Raw genomic sequence first — 15,891 nt, 5'->3', positions numbered from 1 at the left:
GCTCTCCCTGTGTGGGGCAGAAGGGGCCTGGTGCCGGATGCTGTCGTCCTGGAGAAGGCTTGACCTTGCACTGCTTCCCCTGCCATCCTCTCCTGCCGTTGCCCCTCATATGGTCAGCCTGTCAGGGTCAGGGGCTTGGCTTTTTGTCACTCTGCATTTTATGGGGCACAATATAGATTCATACCAAGGTGTGCTGATCCAGTTACTTCCATCTCTTTCAGATATGCCGACCACCTGCACAAGTTCCACGAGAACGGCGAGAACGGGGATATGTGGCAATGAAAGCCCTGACTGGAAACCGCCACCCCCCTTACTGGAGCCAATTCCTTTTCCAGCCCAGAAAGGTTTAATCCCAGTGCTGCTCTGCCCCCATATTCCTTCTCCCTCAAGGACAACGTTGTTCACAGGCTCAGGCTTGAGGCAAAAAAATATCTAGAGTGTGATACAACAGTTTCACAAAGCTGACTCAAGCTGATGCACTTGATTTCTCCTTGGTTGTCTCCAGCGGTAACTATCTGTCAAAAATGCTTATAAATTCAGCAGATTTAGGGCTGGTTCAGACATTCCCCAGCTCAATAGGATATGCCTTGCCTGTTCTTAGGGACTCATCAATTCACACAGAAATTATAAACTTGACTCAAGCTGTCCACAGAAACAGCTGCAGGCACTCCAGTCTGAGAATTACGTCTCAGAAGCTGCAGTTCCATCCATGGGTAGCCTTCTCTTTGCAGATTTGTCCAGCTACACACCACGGATGTGGTTTTTGAACGTCTGAACCAGGCTCCCAGACATTTTACATTTAAGTCTGCCTTAGCACTGGGAGTTAATTCACAGAGGGGTTTTTATACAACCTTTTAAGCCAGCAGCAAGCCAGTGGTTTCATTCAGATGCAACACTCCCCGATTCTTCAAACCATAGTTTGGGAATGTGTGTGCCTGGCTTGTTAGAAAATTTCCTGGTTTCTCCAAACCAAAACTCCAAGCCAGGCTTGCAAACCACAGTCTAATCCTGATTTGCATCCTCGTTTGGGGGATTGCACAAACCATAGTGTCTGGTTCTTATGCCATGGCAAACTGTGATTTTTGACAAAGCAGGAAGTGCTATATTAAGCCGGGCACATGGGATGGGGAGAGGTTTGAAGGACTGGAGCACCCATGAAGTCTGAATGTAGCGAGCGAGTCTTAATGCACTTCAGCAGACTGGCCAGCTCCTTCAATGCCAGAGGTTCCTCCTGTGCTTTTTGGCAAAAGAAATTTAACAGCTCTGGGACATGGAAAAAGCTGCATGGCTTGAGCAAGAGAAGGAACCAGTACGCACCTGACAGTACTGGAAATGCTTCTCACGCAACAAAAACTTCCCCCTTGGCAGAGTGTGCTGCAAACCACAAGGGCTGGTTTGTGTTGGTTTTACATATTCCTGAAATGGGCCCACAGTGGGAAGCCACAGCTCCTTGCTGCAATCTATCTGCAGGGCAGGTTTCCCCACGGAATTGTTTGTGAAGCAGCAGTTAATCCTGCTGCAAAAAAAGAAAGGGACCCAAATAATGTTACACGGAGGGATTTAAGGATAGTTTTGCTGGAGGCTTTAGCAAACTTGGGAAAACAAACATGGGAGAAAGGTGGCTTATCTGCTTTGGAACTGCTGCAGTAAACATTCTTCCTTTTGCGTGGTAGGCAGGAACTTTCTGTTGCAGAATTCCCTTCCTGTTTTTTGTTATTATTGAATTAAGAGGTTGTTCAATCCTGTTGTTTAATCGAGTAATGCAGTTGAGGGAAGAAGTGGTGGTCAAATGGATTGTGGCTTTTGAAAGCCTCTCGGAGCGGTTTCTTCACTTTCAAATGTACCAGCGTTCTCAACTGCCTCCGAAAATCCCCCAAATTGAGTTTTCATAGTAAAGGTTTGATTTTGTAGTTGAAGGTGGGTGATGCAGATTGGGAAACTGATTACCCCCCCCCCTTTCCTCTTCCTACGATTATTTAAACTGCTTCTGGTGTGCGTAAATTGGTCTTTCCCCCCTTCCCTCCCTCTGCCTGCAAAGCAAAATCCTTTCCAGTAGAAATAAATGCTTGGAAGATGAATTGGACTCCCTGTGTACTCTGTTGGGTGTCAGTGTTGGAGGCCTGGAAAAAAATGGCAGGCAGTTGAGCCAATTGGCTTGGGAGTCGAGAGACCAACCCCAGCTGGCATGAAACTGAATGGAATGGGAACCCAACAGATCATGGAATTGCAGAGTTGTTAGGAACACAGAGGGTCATCTTCTAGTCCAGGGGTCAACAACCTTTTTCAGCTGTGGGCCAGTCCACCGTCCCTCCAACCTTGTGGGGGGCCGGACTATATTTTGAAGTGGGGGGGAATGAACGAATTCCTATGCCCCACAAATAACCCAGAGATGCATTTTAAATAAAAGGACACATTCTACTCATGTAAAAACAGGCTGATTCCTGGACCGTTCGTGGGCTGGATTGAGAAGGCAATTGGGCCACATCTGGCCCCCAGGCCTTCGGTTGCCTACCCCTGTTCTAGTCCTTTCCCCAATGGGATGCAGAGCAGAGAAGTGGCAGGAATGCTTAACCCTCTCTTCACCACTACCACTTTACTGCTACCCCACTCCCAACCTATAAGCAGTGCTTTTGGAAACCACAAGAACTTAGAAAGCACACCGACTCCTCAAGCAAAGTCAATCCTCTGTCAGCCTCAGCAAAACAGAGGGGATTCATTGCCCTGAACCCCTGGCCTGCTGGTAGCAAGTCAGTATTGCCAAGTCCACAGTTCAGGAAACACAGTTCAGGGTCAATCCAAGAATGCAGCCAAAGTCCAGCAGTCAGAATACAGGCCAGAGTCAAACCCAAAGGACAGTCCCATAGAGGTCCAGGAGCATCCAAGGTCCCTCAATGTGGGCAGTTGAACAGACACAGCACCTCATCTCTGCTTCCCTTTTGTACTTTGCATGCTGATTGCATGCTCATCTAGGATTGATGAAGCAGGTGACCCTCACCTGTCCTGCCCTGGAGTCTACTCCAGCTGAGGAATCGCACCCCTCCTTCCAGAACTAGTGAGCCTCATCTGGGCTGTGGGCACTTGTCTGTCTCAGCCTCCTAGAGTGTCCCTTCCGCTGCTCCCTACACCTCAGAGGCCACCGTGTTCAGAGACAGAAGCCCCTCTGGTTCTGGTGATGGGTCCTGCTATTCTGGTTCCTGTGCACTGACCTCCATCCCCTCAGCAACTAAAGCCAAAAATAAAAGTAGCAGGGAATGTCTAGAATTAAACATATAGGTACAAACTTCAATACCAAAATCAAACATACTAAATTACTATCACAAGGTTCCAAGTAATATCATAAAAATACTCCATTTCTCAATGAAGACTTTTATTGTTGCCTGCCCTCTCTGGTTCTCCCCAGATATGTAAACTTAACCATGCTGTGTCCCAGATTTTACTTACCCATTCGCTTCTGGATGGTGTTCTCATTCAACCCCCCCCCCCCCCAACTGACAAATCATTACTATTCTGGCAGCACTTAAGAGCTGTTGCATCCATTCCCTATCCTATTGGTACAGTTTCGTTAACATATCCATGCAGTAAATGGAAAGGATCCCTGGGCAAAGTGTGGCCAGTTAATACCTCAGTGTCCATTGGTATATATTCCAATAATTTTCTAAATTTAGAACATGTCCAGAATATGTGCCATATCGCAGCGTTTGCAGCTTTCATTTTATTATTTTTCTCGGTCTTCCTTATGCGACTTGTTGCTGCAAACCCAAACTTAATACAGTTCAGGAAATCTGCTGTAAGGAAGGACTTGCTTCTTGTAAACGGGTTTGATGCAAAGCAGCCTCAGAGAAAAGAGAGGAATGGAAACTGGAAGCACCATGCGGCTATTTACTGGGCAGGATCTCCCTTCCTCTTAGCTGCAGCATCTTATCATCCCATTTCCTCTTTCTAAATAACTTTGCAACAAGTGACTCTGCTCCGAGATATCTGGCATCAACAGCGTCTGTTTTCCTTGGCAAACCTTCACCATCCTTAGACCTGCAGAGCGGGGAAATCAGTTGCCTAGCAAGGGACTGTCAGATTGGGTGATGTTCAAGGTACTTTGTAAAATTAGTTTTCGAAAAAGAGGTGCGAAATCTCCAAGGCTGCGTCCACACTATAACCTAGAGCTGAGCTAAAAAATTATAGAATCTATTTCTGAGATTTCCACACACACACACACACACCATTTATCACCCACCCCTAGCAAAATTAGACCACTTTGCAAAATGTTCTCCATATAGTCTCCTCTCCACCATTTTCATTTTTAAATGTGGCAGCCACAATTCTCCACGCACCCACAATATCCTGGAATTGTGCCTGGAATATCATGCCATATTTTTGAAGCACTACGGTACCACTTTAAACAGGCACAGCTTCCCCAATGAATTCTGGGAACTATAGTTTGTTAAGGCTGCTGAAAGTTGTTAGGAGACCCCCCAGTCCCCTTTCAGAGCTAAAATTCCCAGAGTAGCTGAACAATCAGTCCCTCTTCCCAGGGGACTCTGGGAACTGTAGCTTTGGGAATTTGTATTCTTTGGAAGAGGCCATAACTGTTTAAAGTGGTATGATAGTGATCTATCATGGGAAATGGTGGCTAGACTGCAGGAGCAGCAGTATTCAAAAAAAGGAAAGGAAAGGGGAAAGGAGGCTACTCATGGTGACCCCACTCCCAAGAAACTGTTGGAGAATTTCTCCTCCTCCTGGTAAAATTCCATTAAATGCTGCCACCGGGTGTGGGGGGGAGGGAATCCGACCACAAATCTGATCACAGTGCAGTCAAGTCATTGCTTTTCCACAACAAGCTGGAAGCAGAGTTCCTACATATTCATATAGTTCATATAGTTCTACATTATCCAAGAGCGTTCTTCTCCTTGGCCAAGATCCTGCTATAATGCTTGCTCACAAGCAAGCCCTGTTCAGCAAAAATCCCTTCCAGTGTTCATTAAACGATTCCTGGTTGAGGATCCTTATTTTTAGAGATTTATTTTTGTTGACTGCAGCTGTGAGATTTCACACATGCAACCTCTCTTAATTGCCCCACTGTCGGTTAACTGCCCCACTTAATTGCTCCTGCCAGTTGAAGGAAAGGCTTTGTTTTCCTTGAAAAAGAAATGAAAGCAAAATAATTACTATTCCACTACTTATTTTATAAATCTTTTATTTGTTATTGTTGTTTAGTCGTGTCCGACTCTTGGTGACCCCCTGGACCAGAGCACGCCAGGCACTCCTGTCTTCCACTGCCTCCCGCAGTTTGGTCAAACTCATGCTGGTAGATTTGAGAACAACCATCTCGTCCTCTGTCGTCCCCTTCTCCTTGTGCCCTCCATCTTTCCCAACATCAGGGTCTTTTCCAGGGAGTCTTCTCTTCTCATGAGGTGGCCAAAGTATTGGAGCCTCAGCTTCAGGATCTGTCCTTCCCGTGAGCACTCAGGGCTGATTTCCTTAAGAATGGATACGTTTGATCTTCTTGCAGTCCATGGGACTCTCAAGAGTCTCCTCCAGCACCATAATTCAAAAGCATCAATTCTTCGGCGATCAGCCTTCTTTCTTTTATAGGCCACCTATATCTGGGCAGCAGCATTTTGAGCCTGTGGAAGTTTCCAAACTGTCTTCAAAGGTTCCATGCAGATGAATTACAGTAGTCAAACCTAATTTGACTAAGTGCATGTATAATCTCTCTGAATCATGGATTACCTGGATGACGGATTATCTCTCTAGTTAGAATCGCAGCTGGTGGACCAACCTTGGCACTCCTACCCACACATGCAACCTGCACTTCCAAAGAAGGGCCACTTGAATGCACTTCCAAAGAAGGGCCAGATTGAATGGATGAGACCAGGAGTGGATCCCATGGTCAAGAAGGCAGTTCCTGCACATGCCGCAGAGGGAAGTGAGGGGCAGATGGGGCTTGTCAACCTGGGAAGGTAGCCCATCTAGGAGAAGGAAAACGCTGATCCTAAACGGGAGAAGAAAAGGCTAAGGAATAAACCCTACCCAAATCTGGAGGGGAGCCGCTAAGACGGTTGGATGGTATCTCATACGCCTCTTTCTGGCAATTCCTGCAGCCAAACTGGTGCCAAACGTATTGCTCTGCTTTCATTTGGACTACATCAGCAAGGCTGAGAGTGGGGTCTTGTTGTTTGGGCAAAGCAGGACCTCCATACACACTGCCCAGGCTTGCGCCCCAGAAAGGTCACTGCAGTGCTGCTAACGCAGTAGTTTGACTTCACCCCCAGAGGCTCACTCTGTTGCTTTTCGAGACAGCAAAAAGAAGTAATAAAAGCAGGTAGCGCCTGCAAACAAGAAACTTTTAATTAAAGGTACAAGAACGCTGATAAGTTTTGATAGCTCTTTGTAGGTTTCTACTGGATGGGTTGGTGTGGCAAATATATTTTACTGCAGAAAACTGCTGTGGATTTCGTTACAGTGCACTGAAACAATCTGGCAACCCATAAAAATGTGTGAAGGCAAGATGGCAATTCCAAGAAAAAGAAGAGCCTAGAAGCAACCCAAGGCTAGCAAAATTGTACTGTTTGGAGAGGGGAGAGGGATAGGGTCCTCCCATCCCATATCAAGCTAAATGTGATTACCGGTATTTTGCAGGAACACCAGGGTGAACAGCCGGGTAAAACTTTCCCTGGGGAAGCCATCAACAATATGCTGTGTCCACAAACTATTTGGAGAAGTCAGCATTGCAACATCAGTCTTCATCACGATCTCACATTAATAGATTGCTCTCTGTCTCTTAAACTGACGCATGGTCATAAAAATAGCAGGAGGAATCAGTTGCCTTTGCAGGGGATTCGTTTTGAGACTATCCGGAAGTCATGGCTGTTACGAGAGGACGAGCTGGGAAGCTAATTTTAGCCATCCTTTCTATGGGCTAACATGTAATGTAACAGTAGGAAACCCAAGAGCTGTTGTCAGAAGTTAACCCTCACTGCCCCACCCTCGGAAAGGGAAGCAGACTGACAGTGCAAGGATAAATCTGCAGGGGGGAAGCTCATCATCTGATGTCCACAAGCAATATAGGGACATATGAAGCTGCCTTAGGGTCTGTCTAACTCAGTATTGTCCATGCTGTCTTTCCGTGGCTCCTTAGGGTTTCAGGCAGGGGTCATGGGCCTTCCATATAGAATCGGCTTAGGCAGAGTCCATCCACTGAGCCCCTGATTGCGACCTGCTCCGATTAGGAGCAGGTGGAGATTTATCTGCAGTTCAGCTACTTGGGTTTCTCTTAATCAGATGGGAACCTGCCTAGAACTGCCTGCATACGAAGCATCATTTATTCCACCACTGAAGTTCAGCCCCGCCTCCCCATCCACTGACCAGCCTTTATGGGAAGCGGTCAACAGTCAAAATATGAGTTGATGCCACTGTGGGCCACGGGCACTTGTGGCCACTCCTCTCACCACCTGCAAGTAGACTGGCCAGGTGTTAGAGACCTTGGGCTCCTGCGCCTTTACGGAGTTCCAGAGAAGAGATCTCAGCAGGTGTTCCTCCAGCAGGGCCTTAGGCAAGGAGTCATATTTCATCCTCCTCTCCGCACTCCTGGCACCCCTTTTGAGGGCAAGGCTGGCTGGAGCCCTGACCAAGACCCAACTCCTCGGTGGGGCGATGCCAAGTTCTGTTGCAGGAACCACGTGTGCACCGAAATGCTGCAAAGGCACACGTTGGCTCCATCGAAGCCAACATACTGCAAAATGCACACGGTTCGGTCTGCTTCCTGGGCCAAATCTTGCCTTAAAACAGTCTTTGCCAACCTAGCACCTACTTGGACGACCTGGCAGATGGGAGTTGTAGTCCAAAACATCTGCCTCAAACCATCTGAGCTACACCTTCCTATCGCACCCCCATTTCTCTCTCAAGAATCGACGCCTGGCTTCTCAGCCCAAGAAAGCAGGTCAAAAACGGCTCCTCAAACGCTGCAGTTCCACGCGCACAGTTGCACACATTTTGCCCAACACACACAGTCAGTCTTGTTTTTTTCCATTTCCTTGGTTTACACGGCACAAAACACGCCCTTAACTGGGTGGGGGACCCTGCTCCCCTGAGGCATCAGCACTGCTGCCTCCATTGATGCGCAAGGAAAGTGCTCTCCCTGGTCTGCCGTTGTTCTGGAAGTGACTTTGCCCTCCTCTCGTAAGTGCTGTGCTGGTTTCATTCAGCTATATTTGAACTCGGCCATCGATCGGTTCAGTTCCCTGGGCCCGGCGGATGCATCCATTTGTGGCTATGGGAACCCATCTGAAACCATGAACTGTGCAGGGAGGGGCAGACACCTTGCTTGCACAGCCAGTTTATTTTAATCACTGCACACAGACACACACAGTCAGTGGGGAAAGGGAGCCTCTTTTATGAAAGCAGCGTTGAGTGAATGAGCATCGCACCCACCCGTCTTTGCCTGAAGCAGCTGCCGGCTTCTTGCTTTCCATGACTTAAGTATTTCCCGGCAGTGAAGGATGTTTGTGCAGCTCAAAACATGTGCTGCATTTCAGACTGGAATTTTAAAATCCCGGGGCCAGCGTTAGGGATTAGCCTGCTAACTGAAACAAGCAGGCAAAACCAGGAATTGGGATTTATCCTGGGGACAGCAAGCATGAGATGATACTTACAACAACCCTAAGCTAAAAGAGTGGCAGGTCCAAGGTCACTCGGAGGAAGCTTTGTGGCTGCACAGGGATGTAAGGGGCCATCTCTGCCTAAAAAATGGTTAAACACAGGCTTTCCATACAAATGGTTTGTACCCAAATATGCCTGGGAATGTCCCCTGCTGGATATTATTGGAGATTCCCCAAATCCTCGCCATCCCCAAATCTGCTTTGGTGGGTCGAGGGAAGCCCAAAACAGATTGGGGTGGGGCGAGAGAAGGGCGGAGTGTGTTGTTGCTCAAGAAACCATAGACTTGTAGAGTTGTAAGGGACTCCCATGGGTCATCTAGTCTGACCCTAGCAAACCAGGAATCAAACGATCCCTGGCAAGTGGCCATCCAACTTCTGTTTAAAAACCTCCAATGAAAGAAGGAGGTAGAAATACTTGCACTGGCAGAACATTTTCCTCAGTGCTATGTGGAATACAACCCTTAAAAAAAATAAAAACCACCCACCAACGCAGGATACATCAGTGCGCACATCCGCACTATTGATAACTTCACATCCTCTCATACTGACAGGCTGCCAAGAAAGTGCCATTTGAGTCAGTTGCCTATCGTACATTACAGGCCTCTCTGGGCCACGCACAGAAAGCGGGTCTCCCTCTGAGTCCTTCTTGCCTTGAGCAGCTCAGAGTTGTGCACCTCACCAATTTTCTTTCCCTCCCTTTCCATTCATGACAAAGAGCATGCAAAATCCAATCATTGATTCGCACCGAAGAGACGCAGAGATGCCTCTGGCCTGCTCATGCAGGGCAGGGACTCCTCAGAGGAAGCACCAGCGTCCTGTTCTGTGGCTCTGTTGCCGTGGGCTGGAAAGCTCAGGAGCAAGAGTCAATGGCAGGCATAGGCAAACTCGGCCCTCCAGATGTTTTGGGACTACAACTCCCATCATCCCTAGCTAACAGGACCAGTGGTCAGGGATGATGGGAGCTGTAGTCCCAAAACATCTGGAGGGCCGAGTTTGCCTATGCCTGGTCAACGGGGGCGAGAGAGGTTAAGATGCTGCTTCTCTCCGTGCTCATTTTGGTGGCATTTTGGCATTACCCCTAATCCCCCTTCCTGGTTTTCATAGAATCCTAGAGTTGTAAGACTGCCATCTAGCCCAACTCTCTGCAATGCAGGAATCTCAGCTAAAGCATCCCTGACAGATGGCCATCCTACTTCTGCCGAAGAACCTCCAGTGAAAGAGAGAGGCCACCACCTTCTGAGAGAGTCCAGAAGCTTGGAGAGAATTAATTTTGCTGAATGTATTTGGGGGGAAGCAGTAATCTCCAGAGAGTGCCTCAAAGCGGTGGGGTGGGGGGGTGTCCTCCTGCGTGTCAGCATTTCCCAATTTGATTATTGTTCATTTGTAATTAGCATTGACAAATTATGTGGCAGGGAGCAGGGAGGAGAAAGATGTGTTTTTCCAGTCTACTCCCTGCCGCCACCAGCTCCCCTTCTTATCAGGTGGCTCCAGACTCAGCTGGAAATCTTCCAGAATTAGCAAGAATAATACATTAGTGACACTTGTTTTTTTATACCAAGAATCAATTAACAAATTATGGGCTTTCTATATAGAAGGAATTCCATGCAGGAGCTAACATGATTCCCCTGTCCAGAGCGATGTATATTATGCACTACTGGAGGAAGTGGGAGGCTCTGACAGTGCCTGATAAATGTGTTAGATTCCAATATTGTAGAGTGGGAAGGGTTCCAAGGGTCATCTAGTCTAACCCCCGCAATGCAGGATTGTTCAGAGTCTTTACAAGAGGGCTGTGCACCAGATCTGGGAGTCCGTGTGGTGCAGTGGTTAGAGTGTCGAACTAGGACCTGGGAGAGACCAGAGTTCAAATCCCCAATCAGCCATGAAGCTCACTGGGTGATCCTTGGTAGTTAATTGCCTCTCAACCTAATCTACCTCACAGGGTTGTTGTGGGGCTTGAACAAGGAGCAGGAAAACCTTGCAAACCACCTTGAGCTACTTGGAGAAAAAGGTGTGATATCAATGGGATATCAGACAAACTTCCAGATTTAGAACTGAATCAGACCAATTTGGGTGAAACCCAGAATTTATCGTCCAGATCAGGTTGAGGCAGCCCTGTATGTCTTTGAGTATGAGTCAACCCTCTAAAACTCCTGAGCTTTTTATAAAATCTTCTCTGGAACTACTAGTGAACTGGAACACATAATTCATTGACCTAAACATTGAAGTGATTACTCTTTCTGGCTGCTAGACTCACTTGCTTCTGGTTAGCCTTTCCCCCGCTGCTTGGCATTTTTCCTTCCCTGGTAAAAGTTGTATCAGTGATTCTATGCACCCCATACTTGGATGATAATAACAATTTATATTTCAGACTGAAGTTGCTTTTGTGGGATCATCTTATTAAATACAAACATCCTCACATTGGTGAGACAGGGGCACTCTGAAGGCTCATGCTATTTATTTATGAAATTCCTAACTGCGCCTCCACCTATGAGGCACAATAAGCCAACTGCCTCAGGCAGCGGATCCTCATGCCGCCATGCCATGTGTCAACTCTGTAAACAATGAGTGAACAAAATGTGGCGATTCCAGAGTAAAGGATTTGTGTGGAAGCAACTCAACACTCCCGTTATTCGTCGCTCATGCGAGGCAGCTTGCAAAGTTTGCTAAATTCCAAGACATGTATGCTTATATGACATAATTGTCAGCTCAGTTAGCTGGTTCCGACCTCAGGCACTTTTGCACCTGAAAGTAGAGTTCAAAATGGCACCCAGTTGCTCTGAATAGAATAAGCTATGCAGGCATAGCAGAGAGGAGGCAGGGAAATTCCCTTCTGGAATCCGTTTCCTGAAGCAGTTGCTTCACCTCTCAGCTCCCTCTGACTGGCTTCTCCATGAACTGTAAGGCAGGGAAATACGCCTGGAACCGTTCCCTTACTACAAATGGTAGTTGGCCAAGGATTTGGGGCCTACAAGAAGGGTTTTGAGCTACCGTCTTGGAAGGGACCAGTTGGCAGCTCCCTGCCTTAAAAAACGATTCCTTCCCTGTTGGATTTGCCGTTGGACTATGGGCAGACAGCAACAAAAGCTGCCAAGGCCATATGGAAAGACTTGTCTGCGCCTTTGCTGTTTATGGCGTTTCCTGGGAGACGGGCCTCACGGGCTTTTCTTCCACTCAACACTGAAATATTTACTCCTCCCCAGCAAAAAAAGAAAGAAAGAGAGAAATAAATCTGTTCTCATTAAGGCGGTTAAGAGTAAACGAACCACATAATGTGGAAACTGGAGTCCTTGTAGTTCCCATAAACACACTCCTCAGTGAAACTGTCAACAGGCCGCAAAGAGATGGGGAAGCCTGTGTAGCCATGGAGCAAAGCAGCTCTTGATGGCTGAGCCCTGCGGCCCCTGAGAGCCAGAGGCAGTAATCAGTCCAGAAGAAGCCCCCTGGGGGCAAATCTCTTTTTGCAGAAAGCACTCTCTCTTCCTAGGGCAGGGGTGCCCAAACATTTTTCAAAGAGGGCCAGATTTGATGAAGTGAACATGTGTGAGGGCCAACCAAAGCTTTTTTTAGGATTTTGCCCCAGGACACGTACTGCCACAGGGCCTGGATTAAATCAATTGGTGGGCTGGATTAGGCTCCCTAAATGGACTTTGGACATTTAGGGTTATTTATCTTCAAATTGGACTTGGTTTGCTGTCCGTTAAATACTAGGCCCATTGGTGGCTTAAAGGTACCCATGGCCATTAATTTAGGTGGGTCTACTCTTGAGTTTTGTGGGTGGTGCTGTGGGTTAAACCACAGAGCCTGGGGCTTGCCGATCAGAAGGTCAGCGGTTCAAATCCCCGCAACGGGGTGAGCTCCCGTTGTTCGGTCTTAGCTCCTGCCAGTCTAGCAGTTCGAAAGCACATCAAAGTGCAAGTACATAAATAGGCGGGAAGGTAAACGGTGTTTCTGTGCGCTCCTCTGGTTTGCTAAAAGCGGCTTAGTCATGCTGGCCACATGACCTGGAAGCTGTACGCCGGCTCCCTCGGCCAGTAAAGCGAGATGAGCGCCACAACCTCAGAGTCGGTCACGACTGGACCTAATGGTCAGGGGTCCCTTTACCTTTACCTTTTTACTCTTGAGTTTGACTTAGGCCACCAGACATTTAAAACATTCTAATACCACTTTATTTTTTAAAAATGTAGGGATTATAGTTTGCAAAGCGTGCTGAGGGCTGTTAGGAGATCCCTGTTCCCTTCACAGAGCAACATTCTCCAGAGTTCCCTGAGAAAAGGGACCGATTGTTAAACCACTCTGGAAATTAGCACTGTCTTTCCAGTCCAAACTAATATAGAAAAATAAAGGTGGTTGGCTTTTGCTGCCCAACTTTCCAAGGGAAAGTTTCCCTCCCCTCCTAGCAAGGAGGCAAGAGAGACCCCGAACCAAGAAGCAACATCTCTTTTTAAGGGTTTGCATTATGTTGTGGAGAAGGAGGACACCCCCTCTACAAACCGTCAGAAATTACATCACACATAAAGTGGGGTTACTGTGGCTCAGGCTGGCCAAGGTGTGATATTCCTGAGGATTTAGCAAGTTTTACATAGTTCCAGACACAGTTTACACAAAACATTAGCATTTGATAAGACAATCAGGATGCCTGTTAGAGGCATCCCTCAATGCAGAGCATCTGGGCAAACAATGACAATTAATACCAAGGAGGTTCATAGATATAGGAGAGGAATCCCTTCAGGAACGTCCCCTGATTGCTATCTGCCTACTTGTTCTCAGGCAAGGAGGATTAAGGAGGCAGAGGAAATATTTAGAGTCTTTAGGAAAGCCAAGATGGCTTTTGGATTGCTGTCCTATACTATTTTAGACATGTGGTTTATTTACTTATGTATGTGTGTTTACCTCATGCAATTATCAACATTTATTCTATATTTGAGACTTTAGGATTCCTATAACACTTAACAAACTATAGCTCCCAGAATCCTTTGTGGAAGCCATGGCTGCTTAAAGTGCTAACAGAGCACTTTAAATGCATGGTGTGAATTTGGCCTTAGTTGGCTACATCCTGTGGCTTGGGCAGCCCTTCTAGTAGAGGAACATCTTCTGAAAAACAGGGCACATGGCCTGTTTGTTTGTTGCATTTATACCCCACCTTTCCTCCAAGGAGCCAAAGGTGGCATATGTTAAGTTGTGGGTGAACATATCAGACGACACAGCGATTCTTCAAACAGCTCTTGTTTATTCACAGGCCAGAACAGAACTGAACTAAAGGGTTCAGCCAGCCTGCTTATGTAGAGCTCCAGTACAACGCAACTGTAACAACTTTCTGTAACTATCCAATCACTGAATGTCACTTTCAATCCCTTATTTGCATATGTGGACCTGAGTGAAAACTATCTACAGTATCCCCCTGCTGGCCCAGGGTGAGAACTTTAGTACATAACAGCGTACATCATCAGCATCATCATAATTTTGTTAATTATACCCTGCCCATCTGACTGGGTTGCCCTTCTCCTCCCTATAGTCTCCCTCCTCCCCATTTTATACTCACAACAACCCTGTGAGGGAGGCTAGGCTGGGAGTGAGTGATTCGCCCCAGACCACCCAGTGGGCTTCATGGCTGTGTAGGGATTTGAACCCCGGTCCTAGCCAGGGGTCTCAGTATTACTGGCAATGGATAAGTGCCCACTTCAGCAGGGTGTCGTGTGCTCTCCTCAACTCAACTCACGATCACCGTCATCAGGAAACTGCTCTGGCTACTCAACTTTTAAAGAAGGGTTTTGCTCACTCCCCACCCACAAAAAAATTAAAATTATCTAGTGAAATAGAGGTAAGGGGAAGAATACTACACAACTATAGATTTGTAGAGTGTCGCAGCAGCTAAGGTTTCCCTGCTGGAGGTTGTTACGAATCCTGCCTGCCCCTCTGTACCACCCCCACCCCACCCCCAATTCTCTCGCTCTGTCTACGTGGCTCATTCCCCAGTGCTCCATTAGCACTGCTAGGTGATTCTGCGACTGGTGCTTGCGAGTGACCCTTTTAATTAAGGGAACACATCCAAGTCTGCCCAGAGAACAGCTCTCTACGGGGTTTTACACCTCCTGCTTTGGTGCCACGACAGGGCCGTGTGCGCGAGAGGAGCTGTTTTATTCCTTTTGAATCTGTTTTACTCTTCACAGAATTCCACCCTGGGGATACAATGGAAAGGCAGTGCATGAAAGCGCATGGCAGCCATCAGCAGGTGGCACTTTTCATAGGGTGGAAAGAAGCATAATCACCTGCACTCATGGGGTCCAGCCCTATCATGAGATAGACAGAGGAAACTGCTCTAGCAAGGGAGGTGTGCCGGGGCCTGAAGCAGGCACACACCCCACCTTCCAGCTGTTGTTCCTGAGTCCCCTGCCCATTTCTCTCTGGTGGTGATCAAAGCTATGTGTGCCACAGTGGGCCCCTAAATTACCCTCTTGACCGTGGCTGCCCTGGATGTTGAACTAAGACTCCATTGTCAGCCTCTGTACATGGAGCGAGAGGGTCATCTTGTTATTTGCCTCAGGCAGCATAACAACTAGGGGCGGATTGGCCTGCGCATGTCTGCTGTCAAAGTTGCAGCAATGATGATTTAACCCATAGTGACCATAGTGAGCTCATGTGTCCAAACCTCTCACTGTCCAACCTTGGAACCTTATTATGTTAGACAGCCCAGTCAGATGTGCCTGGTACAAAAATATATTATTATTATTATTATTATTATTATTATTATTATTTGCCTTTGTGTAGGAATGAATAAAGAGCAGAGCTAATAATTGCTGATCCTTGGGTTACCCCCAACTAGAGCTGGGCGATATCTGGTTTTCAACATTTTCCCCCATCATTATTTTTGCACAGCACACACACAAACACACACACACCATGATTTGCGATATCTTGCCAGATCAGATATTATGAAACGGATATCAAAATATGGAATTCAAACTGGTTTTGGATGATATATTGCCCAGCCCAACCCCCAACCGTTCTGTTCTTGCACAAAATAACTCCAGGTATATGCACACACAATGCTAAAGAAGCATACCTCTCTGTGTGTTTACAGATTGATTTGGCTGTGAGATAGTATGGTTCTGCCCAGTACAATGATCCTGCACCTTACATGGTGGTTTGGTTCCAAGGTTTGCACAAAAATTGTGCATACTCAACCCTTTGGAGCCGCCCCACAGCTAGCAGGTGAGGGGGAGACAGAATCCCCTGGAGT

The 15,891-nt window shown here is 47.2% G+C and overlaps 1 protein-coding gene across 1 annotated transcript in view; it reads left to right on the top strand.

Annotated features, from left to right (window-relative positions):
- Positions 1–2,078, top strand: part of CUX1 (cut like homeobox 1) — a 265,277-nt gene extending 263,199 nt beyond the window's left edge. Inside the window, exon 23 of the mRNA XM_080982751.1 lies at positions 222–2,078. Within this exon, the coding sequence (XP_080838877.1) occupies positions 222–282 (61 nt within the window). The 3' untranslated portion in view covers positions 283–2,078. The remainder of the gene's footprint in view (positions 1–221) is intronic.
- The last annotated feature ends 13,813 nt before the right edge of the window (positions 2,079–15,891 follow it).

The sequence above is a fragment of the Podarcis pityusensis genome (genome assembly GCF_964106645.2).
Source record: "Podarcis pityusensis genome assembly, chromosome: 15".
In the NCBI taxonomy this organism is placed as follows: domain Eukaryota; kingdom Metazoa; phylum Chordata; class Lepidosauria; order Squamata; family Lacertidae; genus Podarcis; species Podarcis pityusensis.
The sequence above is the reverse complement of the archived record's forward strand: the minus strand, read 5'-3'. Positions and strand labels throughout refer to the sequence as shown.